The sequence below is a fragment of the Telopea speciosissima genome, chromosome 1 (assembly GCF_018873765.1).
Source record: "Telopea speciosissima isolate NSW1024214 ecotype Mountain lineage chromosome 1, Tspe_v1, whole genome shotgun sequence".
Lineage (NCBI taxonomy): Eukaryota > Viridiplantae > Streptophyta > Magnoliopsida > Proteales > Proteaceae > Telopea > Telopea speciosissima.
The window spans coordinates 56,124,771-56,142,642 of NC_057916.1; the positions used below are offsets into that span (position 1 = coordinate 56,124,771).

A 17,872-nucleotide genomic window follows, 5' to 3' on the forward strand; every position below is an offset into this window, starting at 1 on the left:
GGTAATGATCTATCACTTTCACAATGGATCATGAAATGGGACTCAATCTCTATGCATAAAGCCACTTGCCGACCTAGTTTATCACTTCTTTCTTTTATCTGCTGGATGTTATGGAAGGCTCAGAATGACAACATTTTTGGTCAGCGTTGTTGGTCACCAATGGAGGCGATTGAAAGTTAAGGCTTTTAACGAGTTTCATTCTTCCCAGTATTCAGCAACGGGGTTATCATCTATTCCAACATCTATATCTGCTACTTCAATAGGGAATGATGAAATCCTTCTTCTAGGAATGACTCAAGTGAATTGTGACGCGAGTTTACTTCCCAATTCTTCATCTGGTGGTATTGGTATTTTATATAGAGATTTTGAAGGGCGTCCTCTCCGTGCTGTTTCTATTCCAATATCTTTTGAGTACATTGCCATTGGTGAAGCTCTTGCAATACGATCATCTCTGCTGGATTGTATCTCTGAAGGTTTTGATAGTTGTGTCTTATTTGCAAATGGGTATCACTGCATCTCCTCTTCGATTTAGTGCTATTCTAGAGGATATATGTCATCTCTCCACCTATTTTGGATCATGTATTTTCACTCATGTTCCAAGGGAGAATAACAGCTTGACTGACTGTCTGGCAAGGAGGCGGTTTTCGGTAATATGTTCGATGGTTTGGCCCATTTCCGATCAATGGCTAAGAGACGTTTGTAATCTTCAGCAATGAGTTTTCACGTTATCCATAATAAATTCTTTTTACCAAAAAAAAAAATTGAGTGAAACAATATACGTTCTTTATTTTCTTTGGTCATCAATTTACATTCTTAATGGTACAAGTAATGGCGGTGTAAAAGTAGAACCATACTCTCTAATGGTAATGAATCAATACGTGATGGCGTACGTATAGAATCCTTATTTTTCTTTTTGACAAATGAACAATTTCAGTTAGGAGACAGGAATTAAAAAATAAATAAATAAAGAATGAATTATATCGATCGCATTAGTTGATATTGATATTGATCTTGAGTGCATTTATTCATCATCATCTTAGAAGAGGTAAGTGGTGGTAGACGTTGGGAGTGGGTAGTGCCGGTTGCATCCTTCTGCCTCCAACTCGATCAAGCTCTTGACCACAATGTCTGAAGCGCTTCTTAAGAAATCCGACCAGTTCCTTGAACAACATTAATCCACAAACGAAGCAAATAGTCAAAAACATGAAGCCAAAAACAGTTTAGTTTTAATATATGGGTAATAGCTACAGTAAAACGTTTCTTACCCGTTACTGGAGTCGAATGTTAGACCCACGGTGTACTTGGCTTCCTCGATCGCCCATTTAAATCTATTCAAGTCCTTGGCCTGACAAATTCCATCGTCGAGGCCTAGAAGCTCTGAAGGTTTGACATCACAGAAGATGGGAATGACCTTCTTCTTGCACTCCATTAGGAGAGCCAGTTCATGAAGGCAGAAGTAAGAACGGCAATACGTAGGGGAGAAGACGGCCACTCCAATCTTGCAATCCCTAATGGAGGAATCGATGTGCTGGAAGAGCTTGTCGCCTGGTTTCATATTCTTGCTGTCCAAGAAGGGGTGGAGGTTAAGACGTATGAAATGATCGTAGAGCAAACCGGCGACTGTACGTTTGGTGTCGATGCTTCTGTGGTTAATGAAGACGTCACAGGGACGACGAACCACAGGTTGGATTCGGCTCACCAACTGCTTGGCTAGTGAACGCTGCATGACCTTTTGGAACTAAAAGAAACAGACAGAGATGGAGATTTGAGAATGACTTAATTTCTAGTTAGTGACTCTCTCTCTCTCTCTCTCTCTCTCAGGCAGGATGGGGGTTTGATACTGGTGGCTGTTGTATTATATGGACAGTTGCAGGAGGATCAGGACTGGACGAGTCTCTCTCTCTCGCTCTCTCTCAGGCAGGATGATGGTTTGATACTGGGGGCTGTTGTATTATATAGGCAGTTGCAGGAGGATTAGGACTGGACGAGAGTTGAATTGTGGAGCTCTCCTTTCTACTTCGAGAAATGAAATTTAAAATGGGCAAATCAACATTTGGACCCCTCACCACCACCGTGTTCATTCGTATGGTTTGAATTTTGACAAAAAAAGGACAAAAAGTCGGTGGCTGTAGAGTAGAGAACCTCTGAAATAGCCTTTGAAAGTCCTCCCCTCCGTCGCATTTCATGAAAGTTTTACTTGAATGTCAATTTATTTATTTATTATATTTTTTTTTTGGAGTATTTGATTGATTGATTTTGATTATTCTTCCAACTTCAAAGTTCAGAAAACGTTTAGGACGGGTGGTCACTGGTCACAGTCACAGAACCCTGTATCTTCTCGTCTTTGGCATATGCGAATTTAGACCCTTAGACCCTTACCTCTTTTTATATTGGAATGAAATTGTAAAATGGACAAAGAAGAACAGGTTTTTGGACCCACCAACTAAACAAAAAATGCACCTTGTCGGGCGGAATTAAATATGCACCCCTATGCCCTTGGGAGGATTGGGTCTTCGTAAATCCCATATCCACAACAAAGCACTCATCACCAAATTTGGATGGAGACTTATAAATGAAGAACCTTCCTTTTGGGCTAAAGTACTCAAGGCAAAATACTTTCCTAAAACCTCTATTTTCAACCCAAGTATTAGAAGAAAAAAAGGGACTTGAATATGGAACAGTATTGCATCTGTATTGCCAGACCTTAAGAAAATTATATGGAGAAAGATCGGAAATGACCATGATACCCACTGCTGGTATGACCCTTGGGTACCAACAATACCAGGGCACTGTTTATCTTTTAGTTTTCATAATAGATCTTTCAACCTGGTAAGTGATCTCACCACTAATCAAGTGTGGAATTCCGTTTCACTTTCAAATCTGCTGCCTAACTGTTTCAACCATGAGATCTCTAAATTAAGAATTTCATATTCTAAGGATTGCTGGAGATGCTCCTTTACCAAAGATGGAAGATTCTCCACCCGACTTGTGGCTAAACATTTAACTCCACTTTTTCATACTAGGCCCCTTGTCTCCAAGTGGTGGCATTTTTTCTGGAAACTCAATATCCATTCAAAATTTAAAATGTTTTTTTGGCGTGTCTTGAATGCAGGTTTACCTGTCAAGGCCACTCTCTCAAAGTGGACATCGATCAAGCCTACATGTATTTTCTGTGGTGCTCGTGATGAATCCCACTGGCATCTCTTTCTATCTTGTGAATGGACTAAGCGTATCTGGGCTTGTGGACCCCTCGGACTCAGAACTGAACACCTAAGCAGCTCTAATTTGGCACAACTTTGTTCTTCCCTCTTTCAATCAAAAGCCATGGATAAACCAACAGCTACTTGGTTTTTTTTTTTTTTTATTATAACATGTTATTTTATTTGGGTTGTAAGAAACAAAGTAATTCATGGCCTGACAACAACAAACCCTACCCTTGTCCTCTCAAATGTTTTCAGATGGATTATAGACCTCAATTTAACACCACCACTTTTACACAATCAATTGATAGATCCTCTCACCAGTATGCACAATAATTTTGATGCTTCCTCAAACACTAACCATGAAATAAACTTACCTGTTTTATGCTGCGCAAGTCTTCTGAACCATCCGTAAGCCTAATAGGATGGGCTTACTGCTTTTTGCTTGATGGCTAGAGTGTTTTAACATCTGCAGGATTTGCTGTTTCAACCGATGAAATGAAGGTTGAGCTACTTGGAATCTTGCAAGGGTGGAAACACACTGAGACTGACAAAAGAAGGAAATCAGAAAATCCAGATATGATTTATGGGGAGAAAAAAGTCCAGTAAGGAAAGAGAAATTAGGCCATCGTACCTTGAGTCCTTGGTTGAAATCGTAGAAGATGGTCTCAAGAATGAAGAGAAAAATTTCTGTTGGAGCAAATTAGGAGGAAGAGAAGACATGATTGCCGCTTTCAATCCTCTTTTTTTCATTGCTTGTAGATTCAGAGCTTAGGGGATAACTTCCCTTTCTGATGCAGGGCATCCACCAGCAAATAGGCTAGCACGCCTATTTTCCAAAAAATACTTGCGCAGGCCCATGCCCAAGCCCAAGACTCCCAAGCCAAGCTCATATATCTCGGCCTAAGCTTGCCAGGGCATTTCTGGCCCTGCGGTTCTGTTAATTTTCTTAGTTTATGTTTTCTATGTATTGAGTTGGGGTTCAATTTTTGGGTTTAGTTTTCTATGGCTTGGGGGCAGATTTCTATGTATGGAGAATTTCAAAGGGGTTTTAGAATTCTAGGAGTCTCTTTAATGTTAGTGTTGTACACAAGATTTCCATCTCTATATAATGCAAGTCGTGGCTGCTCTCAAAGGCAACCATGAATTGAAAACAAATTGCTTTCTTTGGGAACTTTTGCTTGTGAGACTCAAGTGGGATCAAGGAGGGACTCCTATCGTGACCTCGGTGGGACTCCGACGGTTGGGCAACTAGTGGGACTGTAACGCCCCAGTCCTGGGATAAGGGAAAGGTGCCACTCGTTGTGGGACTACTTGAACTGGAGGTGGAGGTGGAGCTGCCCTAGTACTCTGAGATCTCATGAAGGGAAGTACAGGATGCCTACCACCTCCGCTACCACTACCACCTTCCGTAGACGGACCAGCTCCTCCTCTGTGTCTCTCTTGCTTATCACGTAAGCTGGCCATACTCCTCGCCTGTCCCCGCCTAAAATCTCTAGCCTTCGCCTCTGTTTCCACATCATCAGGCACATATGCTGGGTCATTACTGTCATAATCACTATCATAATCCCCTGTATACCACCTGGGCGGGTCGCACAAACTGCCTCCTCAAATGCTGCCTTTTGCTTGTCCTTTTCTGCTTTCGTCCTCTTCCTTCCCCTCATGCTCTCACCTATAGCCCTAGCAACCTCAACAGGTACCTGCGTGCATGCCATCGCATCTGTGGCATTCCCTGCCAAATGTTGTTTCAGTCTCGTGGCCCCACCTAAATTCATCACTTTATGACAATAGTTACATCTGGTTTTTCATTTGTCATCATCAATAGGAACACCATGCTGCCATGCTATATCTCTCCTATCACCTCAACCTTCCCTGCCGCCTCTCCTGCCTCTTCCCCCATCGCCTTCACTGTTAGCCATTATCTCACCTCCTTACTGTTGCATAAAAAAACAGATGCCATTATAAACATGAAAACATCAAAGTGATCAAACTATGGTACAACATTTGAAGCCTCATATGTGCTTCTATTTCTGTACCATAAAGGCATAAATATCCCTTATTTTTTTTTAATTAAAACAGAATATTTTTTCTTATTTCTCCCTATTTATTCAATAAAATATTGGGTCTAATACTCAAAAAGCAAGTATGGTACAGCATTTTGAAGCCTCATATGTGCTTCAATTGCTGTACCATAAAGGCATAAAAATGCCTTATTTTCTAATTAAAACAGAATATTTTTTCTTATTTCTCCCTATTTATTCAATAAAATATTGGGCCTAATACTCAAAAAACAAGTATGGTACAGCATTTGAAGCCTCATATGTGCTTCAATTGCTGTACCATAAACTTCCCATGTTTTTCTAATCAAAACAGAATATTATTTCTTATTTTTCCCTATTTTTTGAATATTTTAAATATTTTTCATAATTTTTGAAATTAAAAAAATTTATTTACTTGCTGAAAAATAAATTCGACACCTTGAGGTCGTAGATCGTCCTTCGGTGTTTAACATATATATAATTGAGCTCCATCCAATATATATTAACCTTATTTTTTTTTTTTCTGATTTTTGTTGTAGTAAAATCAGCTTTTTTACCAGAAAAAAATTATAAACAGAAAAAATATTTCGACACCGTGAGGTCGTAGATCGGCCTCCGGTGTGTAACATATATATAATCCACACCAATACAACAAGTATTACTCATATGTTTTCCAAAAAAAAAAAGGCTTTTGTGAATAGTAAATTTACCTAAAATGGAAGAATGTAGCCAAATATGGAGGAATAGGCAGCTCCCAAGTCTCTTTGTAGTGAATCCTAATAGCAAATGGTGAGATTTGACCCAAAAAAAATGAAGAAAGTAGGCTCCCTTGATGTTTTTCTCCTTCTCTAGCACAAAAGGGCTTTGTTTCGATCGAGAGAGTTCGAAATTTTGAACTACAGGTCGAGATGTGGTTATTTTATAAAGGGATTTTAAGGAATTTGCCGATATCTCGCGAGATTTTCGAAACTCATGAGATATCAGTCGAGATTTTGATCGAGATTTTCAAAACATGACATTTTGATATTTTGTATTATATGTCGTCTCGGCTGGGTCGAGATTTCAGCGAGATTTTGAACTATGTGATAAGAGTCCCTAGAGAGCTAATCTGGCACATAGTAGAGAAGAGAAGCGTGCCATGTAAGTGCATGGACATAATTAAAGATATGTATGATGACGTGGTGACTAGCAAAATAACTGTGGGGGGAGGGTGTAGGTAGTGACTTCCCAATTATGCTTGGGCCACATCAAGTATCAACGTTAAGCCCTTATTTGTTTGTGCTTAACATGGATGATTTAACTAGAGACATACAAGATGATATTCCGTGGTGTATGCTTTTCGCTGATGATATTGTGTTGGTGGATGAGACAAAAGCGGGGATTAACGTGGAGTTGGAGTTATGGAGATGCACCTTGGAATCAAAAGTTCTTAAACAGAACAAAAGGAGTACTTGGTGTGCAACTTTAGCCACACTACCGACGGTTGATGAGGTTGTCAGTATTGATGGTAAAGAAATACTTCAAAGTGATTATTTTAGATATTTGGGCTCTATCGTAAATAAAGAAGACGATATAAAAGATGATGTTTCCCAAATAATTAAAATAGGATGGATGAAGTGGAGATGTGCAACTGGTGTGCTATGTGACCAGCGTATTCCTTTAAAACTGAAAGGAAAATTTTATGGGACAGCCATACGCCCATACGACCGGCTACGATGCATGGTGTACGATGCATGGTGTGGAATGTTGGGCAATTAAGAAGCTGCATGAAGATAAACTACGTGTGATGGAGATGAGGATGTTGAGATGGATGTGTGTCAAGACTAGGAAGGATAAGGTAAGGAATGACCATATTAGAGCTGAGTTGGGAGTAACCCCTATACATGAGAAACTACGAGAGAGTTGTTTGTGGTGGCATGGTCATTTTCAACGGAGACCATGGGATGCACCAGTAAGGAGTGATTTGATTCAGATTGAAGGATCTAAAAGAGCTAGGGGAAGGCCTAAAATGTGACCGTAGGACTCTAGGAGAAGTAGTGAGGAAAACATGCATAGTTTAGGTCTTGTCTCTAGTATTGCCTCGAACAGAGCTGAGTGGAGGGCTATGATGCGTGTTGCTGACCCCATTTAGGTGGATACTTGTGGAGTTTGTCGTTGTAGCGCTCTTTTCTCCTTACTACTTTCCTTTCACTTTTTGTCTTTGAAGGATCCATGTAGCCGACCCCATTTAGTTTGCATAAGGCTGAGTAGTTGTTGTGCATACCTGAGGTGAAATTCTGCAGATTTTGGAAGATGCTTCAAAGTCCTCTAATTTTGGTGATCTCCTTCGTCATCAACAAGAGCTTGAAGGTGCTGCTGGCAGATCCTCTTCCTAGGCCTCTCCATGCTCTGGAGCCCAAATGACCCGGTCTTCCAGGGGCTTGCGCTCCTTCACTACCACAGGTGAGGCTTGCCACTGGACCAGATTCAATGTTGCCATTTACCCTGGGCTTCTACAACGTCGAGAAACGGTGGCTATGGGTTAACAGGGGAACGGAGGAATTTCTCCAAGCATGTTATCTAGAAAACAAATAATAGTGCAGTGATTTCCCCACCATCGCCAGTGATAGAGGTTGTGGCTCAGATGTCACTAATGGAGTTCCATGATTATGTAATTCCATATGTCCTAATAGCATGATGTTTTATTTTAAAAACCCACCCACTGATCGTTGAAATTACTTTTTGATTTTTTCTCTAACCAATCATATCTCTGTCATTATGGATATTTAGGTAATTAAAAATAGGTTAGAATACTTTTGTAACCTACCTAAAGTGACAATCAGCTTTTCCATATATATATATATATGTGTGTGTGTGTGTGTGTATATATATATATATATATATACACAAATGCATATATATTGAATGCAGTTTTATGTATGTTACCTACCCATTTAGGCTGTGTTTGGTAACGGTCTGAACAAAGAACGCCTGTTCTTTACTAGAAACGTTCTTTGGCATTTCTAGTCTGGAACGCCGTTCTATGTATGAAAATGGCCGTTTGGTAACGGTCTTAAGAATGTGTTCAGAACGAAAATGGCATTTGGTAAAACCTGTTCTTCCAAATTGTACTTTAATCACAATAATGCCATCATCATCTAAAAAGATGAAAAGTTGAAGACTTTCAGATCTTGTTGAAGTACTCCACCATTCCCAAATTTCATTTCTTCATTAGCTTGAAAATAGCTAGTGTCAGCTTATCAATTGAGGCTTGGAAGGAGTTCAACAAAAATCTAAGCACACCAAACCCTAAAATATGCATCGCTACGGGGGTCGTTTTAGGTTGGTGGAAGGAGAATGGAAGAAATGGAAGAAAAGAAAAACGAAAGGGTTCGGTGGAAAATGGAATTTAAGAATAAAAAATGGAGAAGATGGGAGATGGGTTTGCAGAAATGGGGAGAAGAAGAGGGAAATAAACAAATGGAGATGGTGGGGTCGATGAACATGATTGAGGTTTTGGCTAGTGGGAATCGAAAATAGAGATGGGAATGAGGGTTTCAATCAGTGACGAGAGATGGGTTTTGGTTGTTTTTTTGAGGTTTTATGCAAGGTCTTTTGGATCCCTGATGGCGTCATTCTGGATTGAATCAAAGCGAAGTTCAACGAGGAAGACTCAATTTTAACAATTGTCATGCCGAAGAAGACCAGAGGAATTCGAGGGATTGAAATTGAGGAAGTGAAGCAAGAAAATTCTGATGGAGAGACATCTGAAAGGGATGATGTTCAAGAGGAGCTTAAGCCAGATACAGAAGAAGAACCTAAACCAATAACAAGAGAAGAAGACGATCGGATTGGACAAACTTCAACAAAATCACCTAAAATCTCACATGAAGAAGAATCATCGCAACTAACCTCACCAGAACTGAAAGAACAGGATCGAGATCCAGAAATCGTACCACCACAGACTCCTGATCTAGATCAACCAGGAGCTCAAGAAATTGAAGATCACAAACTCGGCGGAGCAGAGGAAGTGCATGAACAAGTGCCAGAGGTCCCAGAGGAGGAAGTTGAATCGAAGGAAGCAGATGAAGAAGAATCTCCGAAGGCAGAGCCGAAGAAAAGCGTCTACGACCAATCAACTCAAACGGAGAAGTGGTGCCCAAGAGCGAGTTGCAGAGAGAGAGAGAGAGAGAGAAAGAATCACCTTGAAGCTCCTGTTTACTTGCAGGTCTCCTCCACTTCTCCACTTGACCAGAAATGAGAGAAGCCCTCTGCGCGAGAGAGAGAGAGAGAGAGAGAGAGAGAGAGAGAGAGAATCATCTTGAAGCTCTTGTTTACTGGCAGGTCTCCTCCGCTTCCCCACTTGACCAGAAACGAGAGAAGCCCTCTGAGCGAAGAAAGAGCGAGATAGAAAATCACCTTGAAATCATGGGTTTTCCCCGTTTTCCTCGATGATAGCCTTCAATTTTTAGTTCTCGTTCTTTACAGACCGTGTCTGAGATGGTCTGTAAAGAACGTTCTTTTGATGAAATTTTCCTCCGGTTTGTTCTAAAAGAACGAAAAAATGAACCAGACAACCAAACGGATTTTCATGTTTTTTTGTTTTGAACGGCGTTCTGAACGTTACCAAACGCGCCCTTAGATGAGGTTGTAATAAATGTGCATTTCAATACTGATTTGAAATTTAAATTTTATTTTTGTATATTGAGCTCATGGAGTTCTTTTCTGAATGGTGCCTTGTTATACTTCCAGGTCTGTCTTTTTTGTTCTCATTTTACCGAATCAGTATAGAGACCATAAATATTGTGAATCATCTCATACCATGGACTGAATTGGTTTCATTGGACGAAAGCTCCACATTACGAAAGCTCAACAAATATAATCAAGGATTTTTGTGTCTGCAAATCTGGGTGAAGGTTGGTCATCATAAAATGAACAATAAATTGCAAGGGGCAAATTTTCTTAAGATTTGATCCTTTAAAATTGAAAAAATGGATGTTGATGATGTGATGAGGGTGTCTGTATATGTAGTTTGATATGGAGCAAAACACAAGGAGTTCCAATCAAGCTGACATTGTTGCAAGTGGCTGGATTTTGTGTGGCGCCCACAATAGAGCTACCTAGAATGGGTTACAAATAGACTAAAAAGGTTAAAAGTAGTAACGGGAAATTAGATATTTAATTTTTATATAAATCAATGAAGTGTTTGAATTTGCTTCTATCGGATGTTTCTTCCATCCCTAGAAGGGGTAGTGGTGACTTTTAACCTTCATATGATTACTTATGTGGCATTGTGGGGCTCTATGTAATCTATCTCCTTGGAGCTTTTATTTTTCTATTCTTGGAGGACGATAGCCGAAGAGCAATTTCATTTTGGGATCCTATGCTTGAAAAAAATTCCTAGAAAGTTGCAACATAGAAAAATGAATTGTTTTTCGTTTGGTGTTATAATATGTTTATTCTTTTGTGGTTTTCAATTGTATTTCCTGTAGATTTTCCTTATTATATGGATTTCATCAAGTACTATAAGTTTTATTCTGTGTGTTCTTCATGTAGTTGGAACAGGGTATATTTTTGAGTCTTATGGTTTGTAACTTACCTGCTGAGAATACTTGCTATTGCAGATGTTAGAACAGCAGTGAAAAATAAAGTTCCTCTTGTCCGCTCTTTAACTTTGAACTGGGTGACTTTTTGTGTTGAGACAAGCAATAAAGCTGTAATTCTTAAGTTACATAAGGATTATGTCCCCATATGTATGGAGGTTAGAGAAGCCTTTACTTCCAACTTTATTTTAGGTCTTATCAGTTAAGTGTTCTTCAGGTAATTTCTGCATTATTTGTTTGGTCCAGTTTTCATAGTTAATATCTTAAGTATTGTGGATCATGTAGTGCCTGAATGACGTGACCCCGGAAGTGAGGGATGCCTCATTTTCTGCTTTGACAGCACTTGCTAAGGTAGTTCTCCTATGTCAAGTGAATGGTTTTGTTCTTTCCTTCAAGTGTTACTTTTGTTGCTTTAATCATAACCCATGTGTATTCTCTTCCTTCTTTAATTCTGGACAGTTGGTTGGTATGAGACCTTTAGAAAAGTCACTAGAGAAACTTGATGAGGTGAGAAAGAAAAAACTAGCAGACATGATTGGGAGTTCTGGTGGTGTTGTGCTTCCAAGTATGGGCTCAGTTTTGAATATACTTCCCCCCCCCCCCTCTCTTTCGTAATAATTTGGCTTTAATGAATCCTTCTATATCTTTTTTTATGCTTTATTTTGTTCTTTTTCACTTTAATGTGCTAAGATTTTATTTGTAAAACACCAGCTGCTGCTCCGATTTCAAGTGGGAGTGTCTCATCTTCTATGGTGGGTTATTCTTTCATTTTTGATTGATCTTATGAACTTGATTTGGCTCAACATGGACCTTTGTGAAGTGACGTGATTTGTGTTGTCTATGTAGATCTTTGTATTGCTTAATTCTTAATATTTTCCTTTTTGGCTTATTATTTTGCAGACCAAACATGGACACATGGTCTACACTTCTCTTTTAGTTCATTTGGTTCCTACTTGTTTTTTATTTTTAATTAACATATCACATTGAATGATACATTTAGAATATATAAAAAAGCATCCCAATGCATGAGGCTCTCGCTACTGCAGGGTCTGGGAGGGGCAAGATAACTAAGTTAGATTTAGAATGTAATCTAGACTCAAATTCCTACTGATTCTAGAATTCAACTTTGTTAACTTCTAACATAGAAAGGCTCTAGGTTGCTGTAAATTACTGAGCTGCATCTTTAGAGATCAAGGTAAACTGATGCAGAAATCTTAGAGAAAAGGATGAATTAGGAGCTTCGGCGATGCCTCTTCCCCCTCCGGTAGCCCAGACTGCTGCCTCCCCTCACCCTGCTTGCCCTGCTTCCATGGTACTAAATCTTGTTTCGTTTCGGTGTTTCGGTCTGACCGAAATTTCCGAGATACCGAAATTTCGTCGAAATCTCGGTCGAAATATGGTATTTTTCTGTGGGTGTAAAATGCCAAAAATGACCAAGATTTCCGAAACGAGATGACCGAAATTACCAAGATTTTCGAAATTTCCGAAACGAGATGACCGAAATTTCTTAAATATTCGAAATATTGCATTTTTTCATATTGGACTTGCGTTTCGTTTCGGACAGGTCGAGATACTCGAAATATTCGATATCTCGACCGAAATTTCGCGAGTTTTAGTACTATGGCCCTACTCCCAGAATTTCACCTTCCCCTGACGCTCTCACCTCTGCTTCACCCACTGCAAAAACCTCTAACCTGCAACAAACCCCCTACCTGGAGTTCTCTTCTATCCAGCAGCACCTCCAACCCCATTGACAGGCACTCCCTGCATTTTGTCCCTCCCTCCATCGTCGACGACACCAGGGTTGGTTACTGTCCCAAGGCCCTGCTCGATGATGAAATCACCAAATGTCAGAGCTGTCTCGTGGGGCACTTCCTTGGCGCTAGACCTCCTTTTCATGTCGTAAAAGCTTCTCTGCTAAAACAGTGGTGCGCAGCTGGAGCTGTCTTCACTTATCTCCTCACTAGTGGCATCTTCATCTTCAGGTTCTTAGACGATGCCGATAAATCTTGTGCCTTGGAGGGTGGTCCTTGGCTGATAGGCAAGAAGCCGATCTTCCTCCGCCAATGGGACCATCGTTCCTCCCTCAGTCGAATAGACCTCAAGTTCATCCCCGTATGGGTAAACTTGCCAAGCCTCCCTCTCCACTACTGGTGTGCCTCAGGCCTCAGTATTGTGGGTTCGACAATCGGCAACCCTCTATTCTCAGATGAAAGAACTAAGAAAATGGATCGCCTCTCCTTTGCGCGAATATGTGTTGAAGTCTCTGCAGATGTGACTCCACCAGAGTTTGTCACCATCCAGGAAGAAGACGGCCATACCTTCTCCCAAAGAGTCTCTTATGAATGGCTACCTCAGTACTGCTCTGTGTGCAAGTCCTTCGGACATCCTTCGAAGCAGTGCCAGCACCCCTGCTCCATCTCCCTCGTCACTTGCTGCTGCCCCTCTGGCAGATATAGTGGATCATCGACGCAGCCCTCTCGACCCCAACTCTTGTGTCATTACAGCAGCTACGCTTTCAATGGCGGAGACAAAGGATTGTTTGGTTGAAGTTGCTGATGCCTCGATTGCTACCTCGAATGATGACGAAGCTATCGCCTTGTCCCTGGCCTCGCTCCAAGCTCTGGCGAAGCCTGCTCAGATGTTTGAAAGGCCTCTGCAGCCTTCTCGCGGCCGAAAAAAGACCAAGAACCGTCATCGGAGAAGAAGCCCAGAAACCGAGGAGGTTCCCAACCTTGGCGAGGTTTCCGATGTCCACCAACCTCGCGATTCAACCGGGGTTGACCACAACAGGTTTGCCGTCCTCCTGTCCCTGGATCTCGACGCTGATGGTGATGTTGTAGCCTCGACTGCTCCTTCTGAGCTCTACGAGACCGATTTGCAGGCTTCCCCTGCTCCCCCTCCTTTGCCTTCGTCCAGCTCTCCTCCCAATTTTGGCAACCCAAATAAGCCTTTTTCTCCTGCTACCCACAGCCTTACACCACTTTACACCAAACCAACTTTCCCCTCCCATGAACACCTTTTCACCGACCCCCCCCCCCCCCCCCCACGTCACCTCATCCCTTTTGTCCCTCTTAATCTCCATATTCCCCTTTCGTCCCTACTAAAGACAACACCCCCTTTGGCCCAACCCATCAACCCGCCCTTTTAACCCATCTTCCCCAGCCCATTTACTCAGCCCATTTATCTCATTCCACCTTAACTAAACACACTGGCCCGAATCTCTTAAGAGCTACACTTGAACGGAACCAACTTAGACCTGAACCAGTCCCTGTGGTTGGACCCTCCTCTTCCCTTGATCCGCTGTCCACTTTGCTCCCTTCCTCAGCATCTTCTCCCTTGGTCTGCTTCACCCCCTTGCGTGAGTACCGCTTAAGGCCCCGCAGTGTCCCCCCGGGTTCTCGGGTCAGTTCCACACCTGGATGGTTGCCCCCTCACCTCCTTTGCTCATGATCCCTTGGACCATTTGGAATGTCCGTGGCCTTAATGCCCGGCAAAACAAGCTGAAATTCGTGCCCGCATCAAATCCTCTAAATCCTCTCTCTGCTGCATCCTTGAAACAAAGGTTCTTGAGCCCAACTCCTCTCGTATCGCTCATTCTATAGCCCCCTCCTAGTCCCTCATCTCCAACTACTCTCACTCTCCAAATGGCCGTATCTGGGTTCTTTGGGATCCCTCCAAATTCCACCTGTTGGTTTCCTCTACCTCCCCCCAATATCTACATCTCAGCATCTCTGATCATCTTCACAACCATCTCTTCTTTTTCACCATGGTGTATGCTTTCAATCGGCCTCTGGATCGGCTCTCACTCTGGGACGACATCCATACCCTCTCTCAGTCTGTTGGTTCTGCTTCTTGGGGCATGGGTGGCGACTTCAATGTCGTCCGTTATAGCCATGAAAAGTTAGGTGGTTCCCCCATTGATCACCAAGCGGTTGATGCCTTCAATTCTTGTCTTGAGGATGTTGGTCTTAATGACCTCTATTGGTCGGGTGCTGAGTTTTCTTGGCACAATAAGTGCTCTGGCATTGATAGAGTAGCTTGCAAGCTTGACCGTGTTCTCTTCAATGGTTCTTGGCTCTCATCCCTTCCTTCTTCTTACACTGTTTTTGACCTCCTAGGCCTCTCTTACCACTCCCCCATTTCCCTCTTTGTCCTTCCCTATCTCTCCTTTGGTCCCAAGCCCTTTAAATTCTTTGACATGTGGTCCTCCCATGTTGACTTCCTTCCTCTGGTCCAGACTGCTTGGGATATCCCTGTTCAGTCCATCTCCTCCCCTCTCCTTGCCTTCTCTAAAAAGCTCAAAAATGTCAAATCTGCCCTCAAATCTTGGAACTCTTCTACCTTTGGAAATATCTCTTCCCGTGTCTCCTCCTGTTGTGACACCCTTTCCTCCATCCAGTTCCTTCTCCAGGCTGACCCCCTTAATTCCTCTCTCGCGGAGGAGGAATCCCTTGCCGCCTCTGAGCTCGCCTCCTCTCTCTCTCAGGAGGAGAGCTTCCTGAAACAAGTGCAAGCCCACCAACCTGACCCATCTTGCTTTTGCCGATGACCTAATGATCTTCTCCAGGGCTGATCCCTCCTCCATTGAACACATCATGTCCTCCCTCCACCTTTTTCAGGGTCTCTCAGGTCTTCGCATTAACCTCCTTAAATCCCAAATCTTCATTGCTGGGGTTCCTGACTCGACCAAAGCGGCCCTCTCCACCATCACTGGCTTTCCCATTGCCACCTTATCTGTCCGCTACCTTGGCCTGCCCCTCATACCAGCTAGACTCTCAGCCCATCACTATAACCCTATCCTTGACCTTCTTCGCAAGAGACTTCAGCTTTGGAAAGCCAAACTTTTATCCTATGCAGGTCGCCTTGAGCTTATCAGATTGGTTCTCCAGTCTTGCTATATCTATTGGAGCGGTGTTTTTGGCCTTCCCAAGGCTACTATCAAGGCTGCCGAATCCATTATGTGTGCTTTCCTTTGGAAAGGTGTGGACTCTGCCAGGTTCCTCCACCCCAAGAACTGGTCTTCTATTTGCCTCCCCAAATTTGAAGGAGGTCTTGGTCTCAGAAGGATCAAAGATGTCAACCTTGCTGGTTCTATCAAGCTACTATGGAAGCTCCTCACCAACAAATCTAGTATTTGGACTTCTTGGGTGTATGCGGGGCCTCTCCGTAGAGACTCTATTTGGACTATCAGCTCTAGGCTTGACTCTTCTTGGATTTGGCGCAGAATTCTTCAAGTGAGGCACATAGCCAGGGGTGCTATTTCTTGCAGGATTGATGATGGGTCGTAGACCTATCTTTGGCTTGACAATTGGCATCCTTCAGGTGTCCTGGCCTCTATAGTCAGCCACCGTGCAATCTATGATGTCGGCTTGGACAGATTTACCCCTGTGGCTTCCATCATTACCAATGGCTCTTGGTCCCCCCCCCACCTCTCCCCCCCCCCCCTCTGGCGGATCTCTGGCGTTCCCTCCTGCTTATTCCACCTGGACACAGAGGCAAAGGAGACACCATCTTATGGCTCCCCTCCACCACAGGCACATTCAGCTCCCACTCCGCTTGGGACATGGTTAGACATAGAGGGACCCCCTGTCCTTGGCAAAAAGTGGTTTGGTTCAAAGGTCACATCCCAAGACAAAGCTTTACTGCTTGGCGTGCCCTAGCAAATTGCCTCCCAACACAAGCATTCCTCATCCGCCGCCACTTGCAAGTCTCTCCTAGATGCTACCTATGTTGGAATGGGCATGAAGACATAAATCATCTTTTCTTCACTTGCCCCTTTGCTGCCTCCATTTGGAACCGAGTTCTCCGCCATTGCTGGCCTGCTTGTAGAAGACCTCTTCCCCTCTCTCGGGAATGGGTTTGGATTCATATGACTTTTGGTGGCAAATCGATCTGTGACACGGTTGGAAAGCTTGCCTTTTGTGCTACTATATCTCACATTTGGATGGAGCGTAACCTCAGAAGATGGACGTCCAACTCCCGCTCTTTCGACAAGATTTGGAAGGCCATCTTCTTTGATGTTTCATCTAAAGCTAATTCCCTTTCCCCGAGTAGTGTTAGGGATACCCCAAGGAACAGGCTTATTGTTGTCTCCTGGGGTCTCCCTTCCACCATTTTGCGCCCTAACTAGTCTCTGGCTAGCTTAGGCTTTGTTGGCCTCCGGGCTTGTATATTCCCCCTCCCCTTTTCTTCGTAATTAAATTTTTATTCATCCAAAAAAAAAAAAACATAGAGAGACTCTAAACTAATCCTAATTGACTAATTTTGTACCCTTGGCTCCTATCCTTATTCTAGGCCTATTAAAGTAGCCTATTACTATAAAACCCCATTGGACCAAAGACCAACATAACATGTATAGAACCCAACACACGGGCTTATCTCCACTAAAAGTCTAAAATAAGCCCACTTTTTGTAATTTTCTTGCATCAGAAAGGTGGGATATTTTTGCTGAACTGAGAAAACCAGCAAGGAAAAATTTATGGTTCAAAAGAAAAGCCTAAAGGTGGTAGAATTTGTTGGGGTCTCAAACTAGGGTTATATAGTACTAAGGTTCTGGAGGGTTGGGTGTGCTGATGCTTAGAGGAGTTCTGGTTTTCTTGAGGTAAGTTTGGCAGGTCTATTTGGGGGATTAGTATATAGTTGGTTGATTTTGATGGGTTGAAAAAGATTTTGGGAATTTGAAGGAGTTCTCTCATATCATATTATATGATTGTTAGATTGGGTTTTACTGCAGAACGGCAACAACTAAATGGTGGGGAAAATTAAGAGAAGGAAATAGAAAATGCTGACCATTCCTTACTAGAAGAAATCTAGTTCATCAGGGATCACATTTGGCAGAACAAAGTATCATGTTTTATTATGACTGAACCAATCTCGGACCAATGGAGTGAACTTTGGTGCAACTCTTTCCAATGTTTAGCTTAGTTGTAGTCGTTTTGCTGTTTATTTTCAGGAACAAATATGTTGAATCTCTTTCCATGTACACCTTTAAATACTATAGGAAATTTTAATTATTGAAGATAGAAAAGTAGATTACGAGAAACTTGAT

General features: G+C 42.3%; 3 protein-coding genes across 3 annotated transcripts in view; 2 read left to right on the forward strand and 1 right to left on the reverse strand.

Moving 5' to 3' along the window:
• Positions 1-1,036: 1,036 nt before the first annotated feature.
• On the reverse strand, positions 1,037-4,915 carry LOC122651440 (TIR-only protein-like). The gene is made up of 3 exons (XM_043844826.1): positions 4,607-4,915; positions 1,266-1,738; positions 1,037-1,160 (listed from the first exon to the last, which is right to left on the reverse strand). Exons 1-3 carry the CDS (start codon positions 4,913-4,915, stop codon positions 1,037-1,039), a joined length of 906 nt encoding a protein of 301 aa, XP_043700761.1.
• A 3,994-nt stretch (positions 4,916-8,909) lies between these two features.
• On the forward strand, positions 8,910-9,479 carry LOC122651449 (pollen-specific leucine-rich repeat extensin-like protein 1). Its single transcript, XM_043844839.1, has one exon. It carries the CDS (start codon positions 8,910-8,912, stop codon positions 9,477-9,479), a length of 570 nt encoding a protein of 189 aa, XP_043700774.1.
• Positions 9,480-10,846: 1,367 nt separating this feature from the next.
• Positions 10,847-17,872, forward strand: part of LOC122648760 (protein MOR1-like) — a 54,433-nt gene continuing 47,407 nt past the window's right edge. The window contains exons 1-4 of the mRNA XM_043841979.1: positions 10,847-10,979; positions 11,107-11,172; positions 11,281-11,398; positions 11,530-11,573. Of these exons, the coding sequence (XP_043697914.1) occupies positions 10,974-10,979; positions 11,107-11,172; positions 11,281-11,398; positions 11,530-11,573 (234 nt within the window). The 5' untranslated portion in view covers positions 10,847-10,973. The remainder of the gene's footprint in view (positions 10,980-11,106; positions 11,173-11,280; positions 11,399-11,529; positions 11,574-17,872) is intronic.

What these genes read in the sequence shown, in the direction of transcription:
- LOC122651440 (XM_043844826.1), bottom strand. Translation starts at nt 4,915, where the DNA reads ATGGCATGCACGCAGGTACCTGTTGAGGTTGCTAGGGCTATAGGTGAG. An exon ending in AGCTGGTCCGTCTACGGAAG is followed by an intron (nt 1,739 to 4,606) that starts GTGGTAGTGGTA and finishes TGTTTCTTTTAG; the next exon opens with TTCCAAAAGGTCATGCAGCG. An exon ending in ACATTCGACTCCAGTAACGG is followed by an intron (nt 1,161 to 1,265) that starts GTAAGAAACGTT and finishes ATGTTGTTCAAG; the next exon opens with GAACTGGTCGGATTTCTTAA.
- LOC122651449 (XM_043844839.1), top strand. Translation starts at nt 8,910, where the DNA reads ATGCCGAAGAAGACCAGAGGAATTCGAGGGATTGAAATTGAGGAAGTG.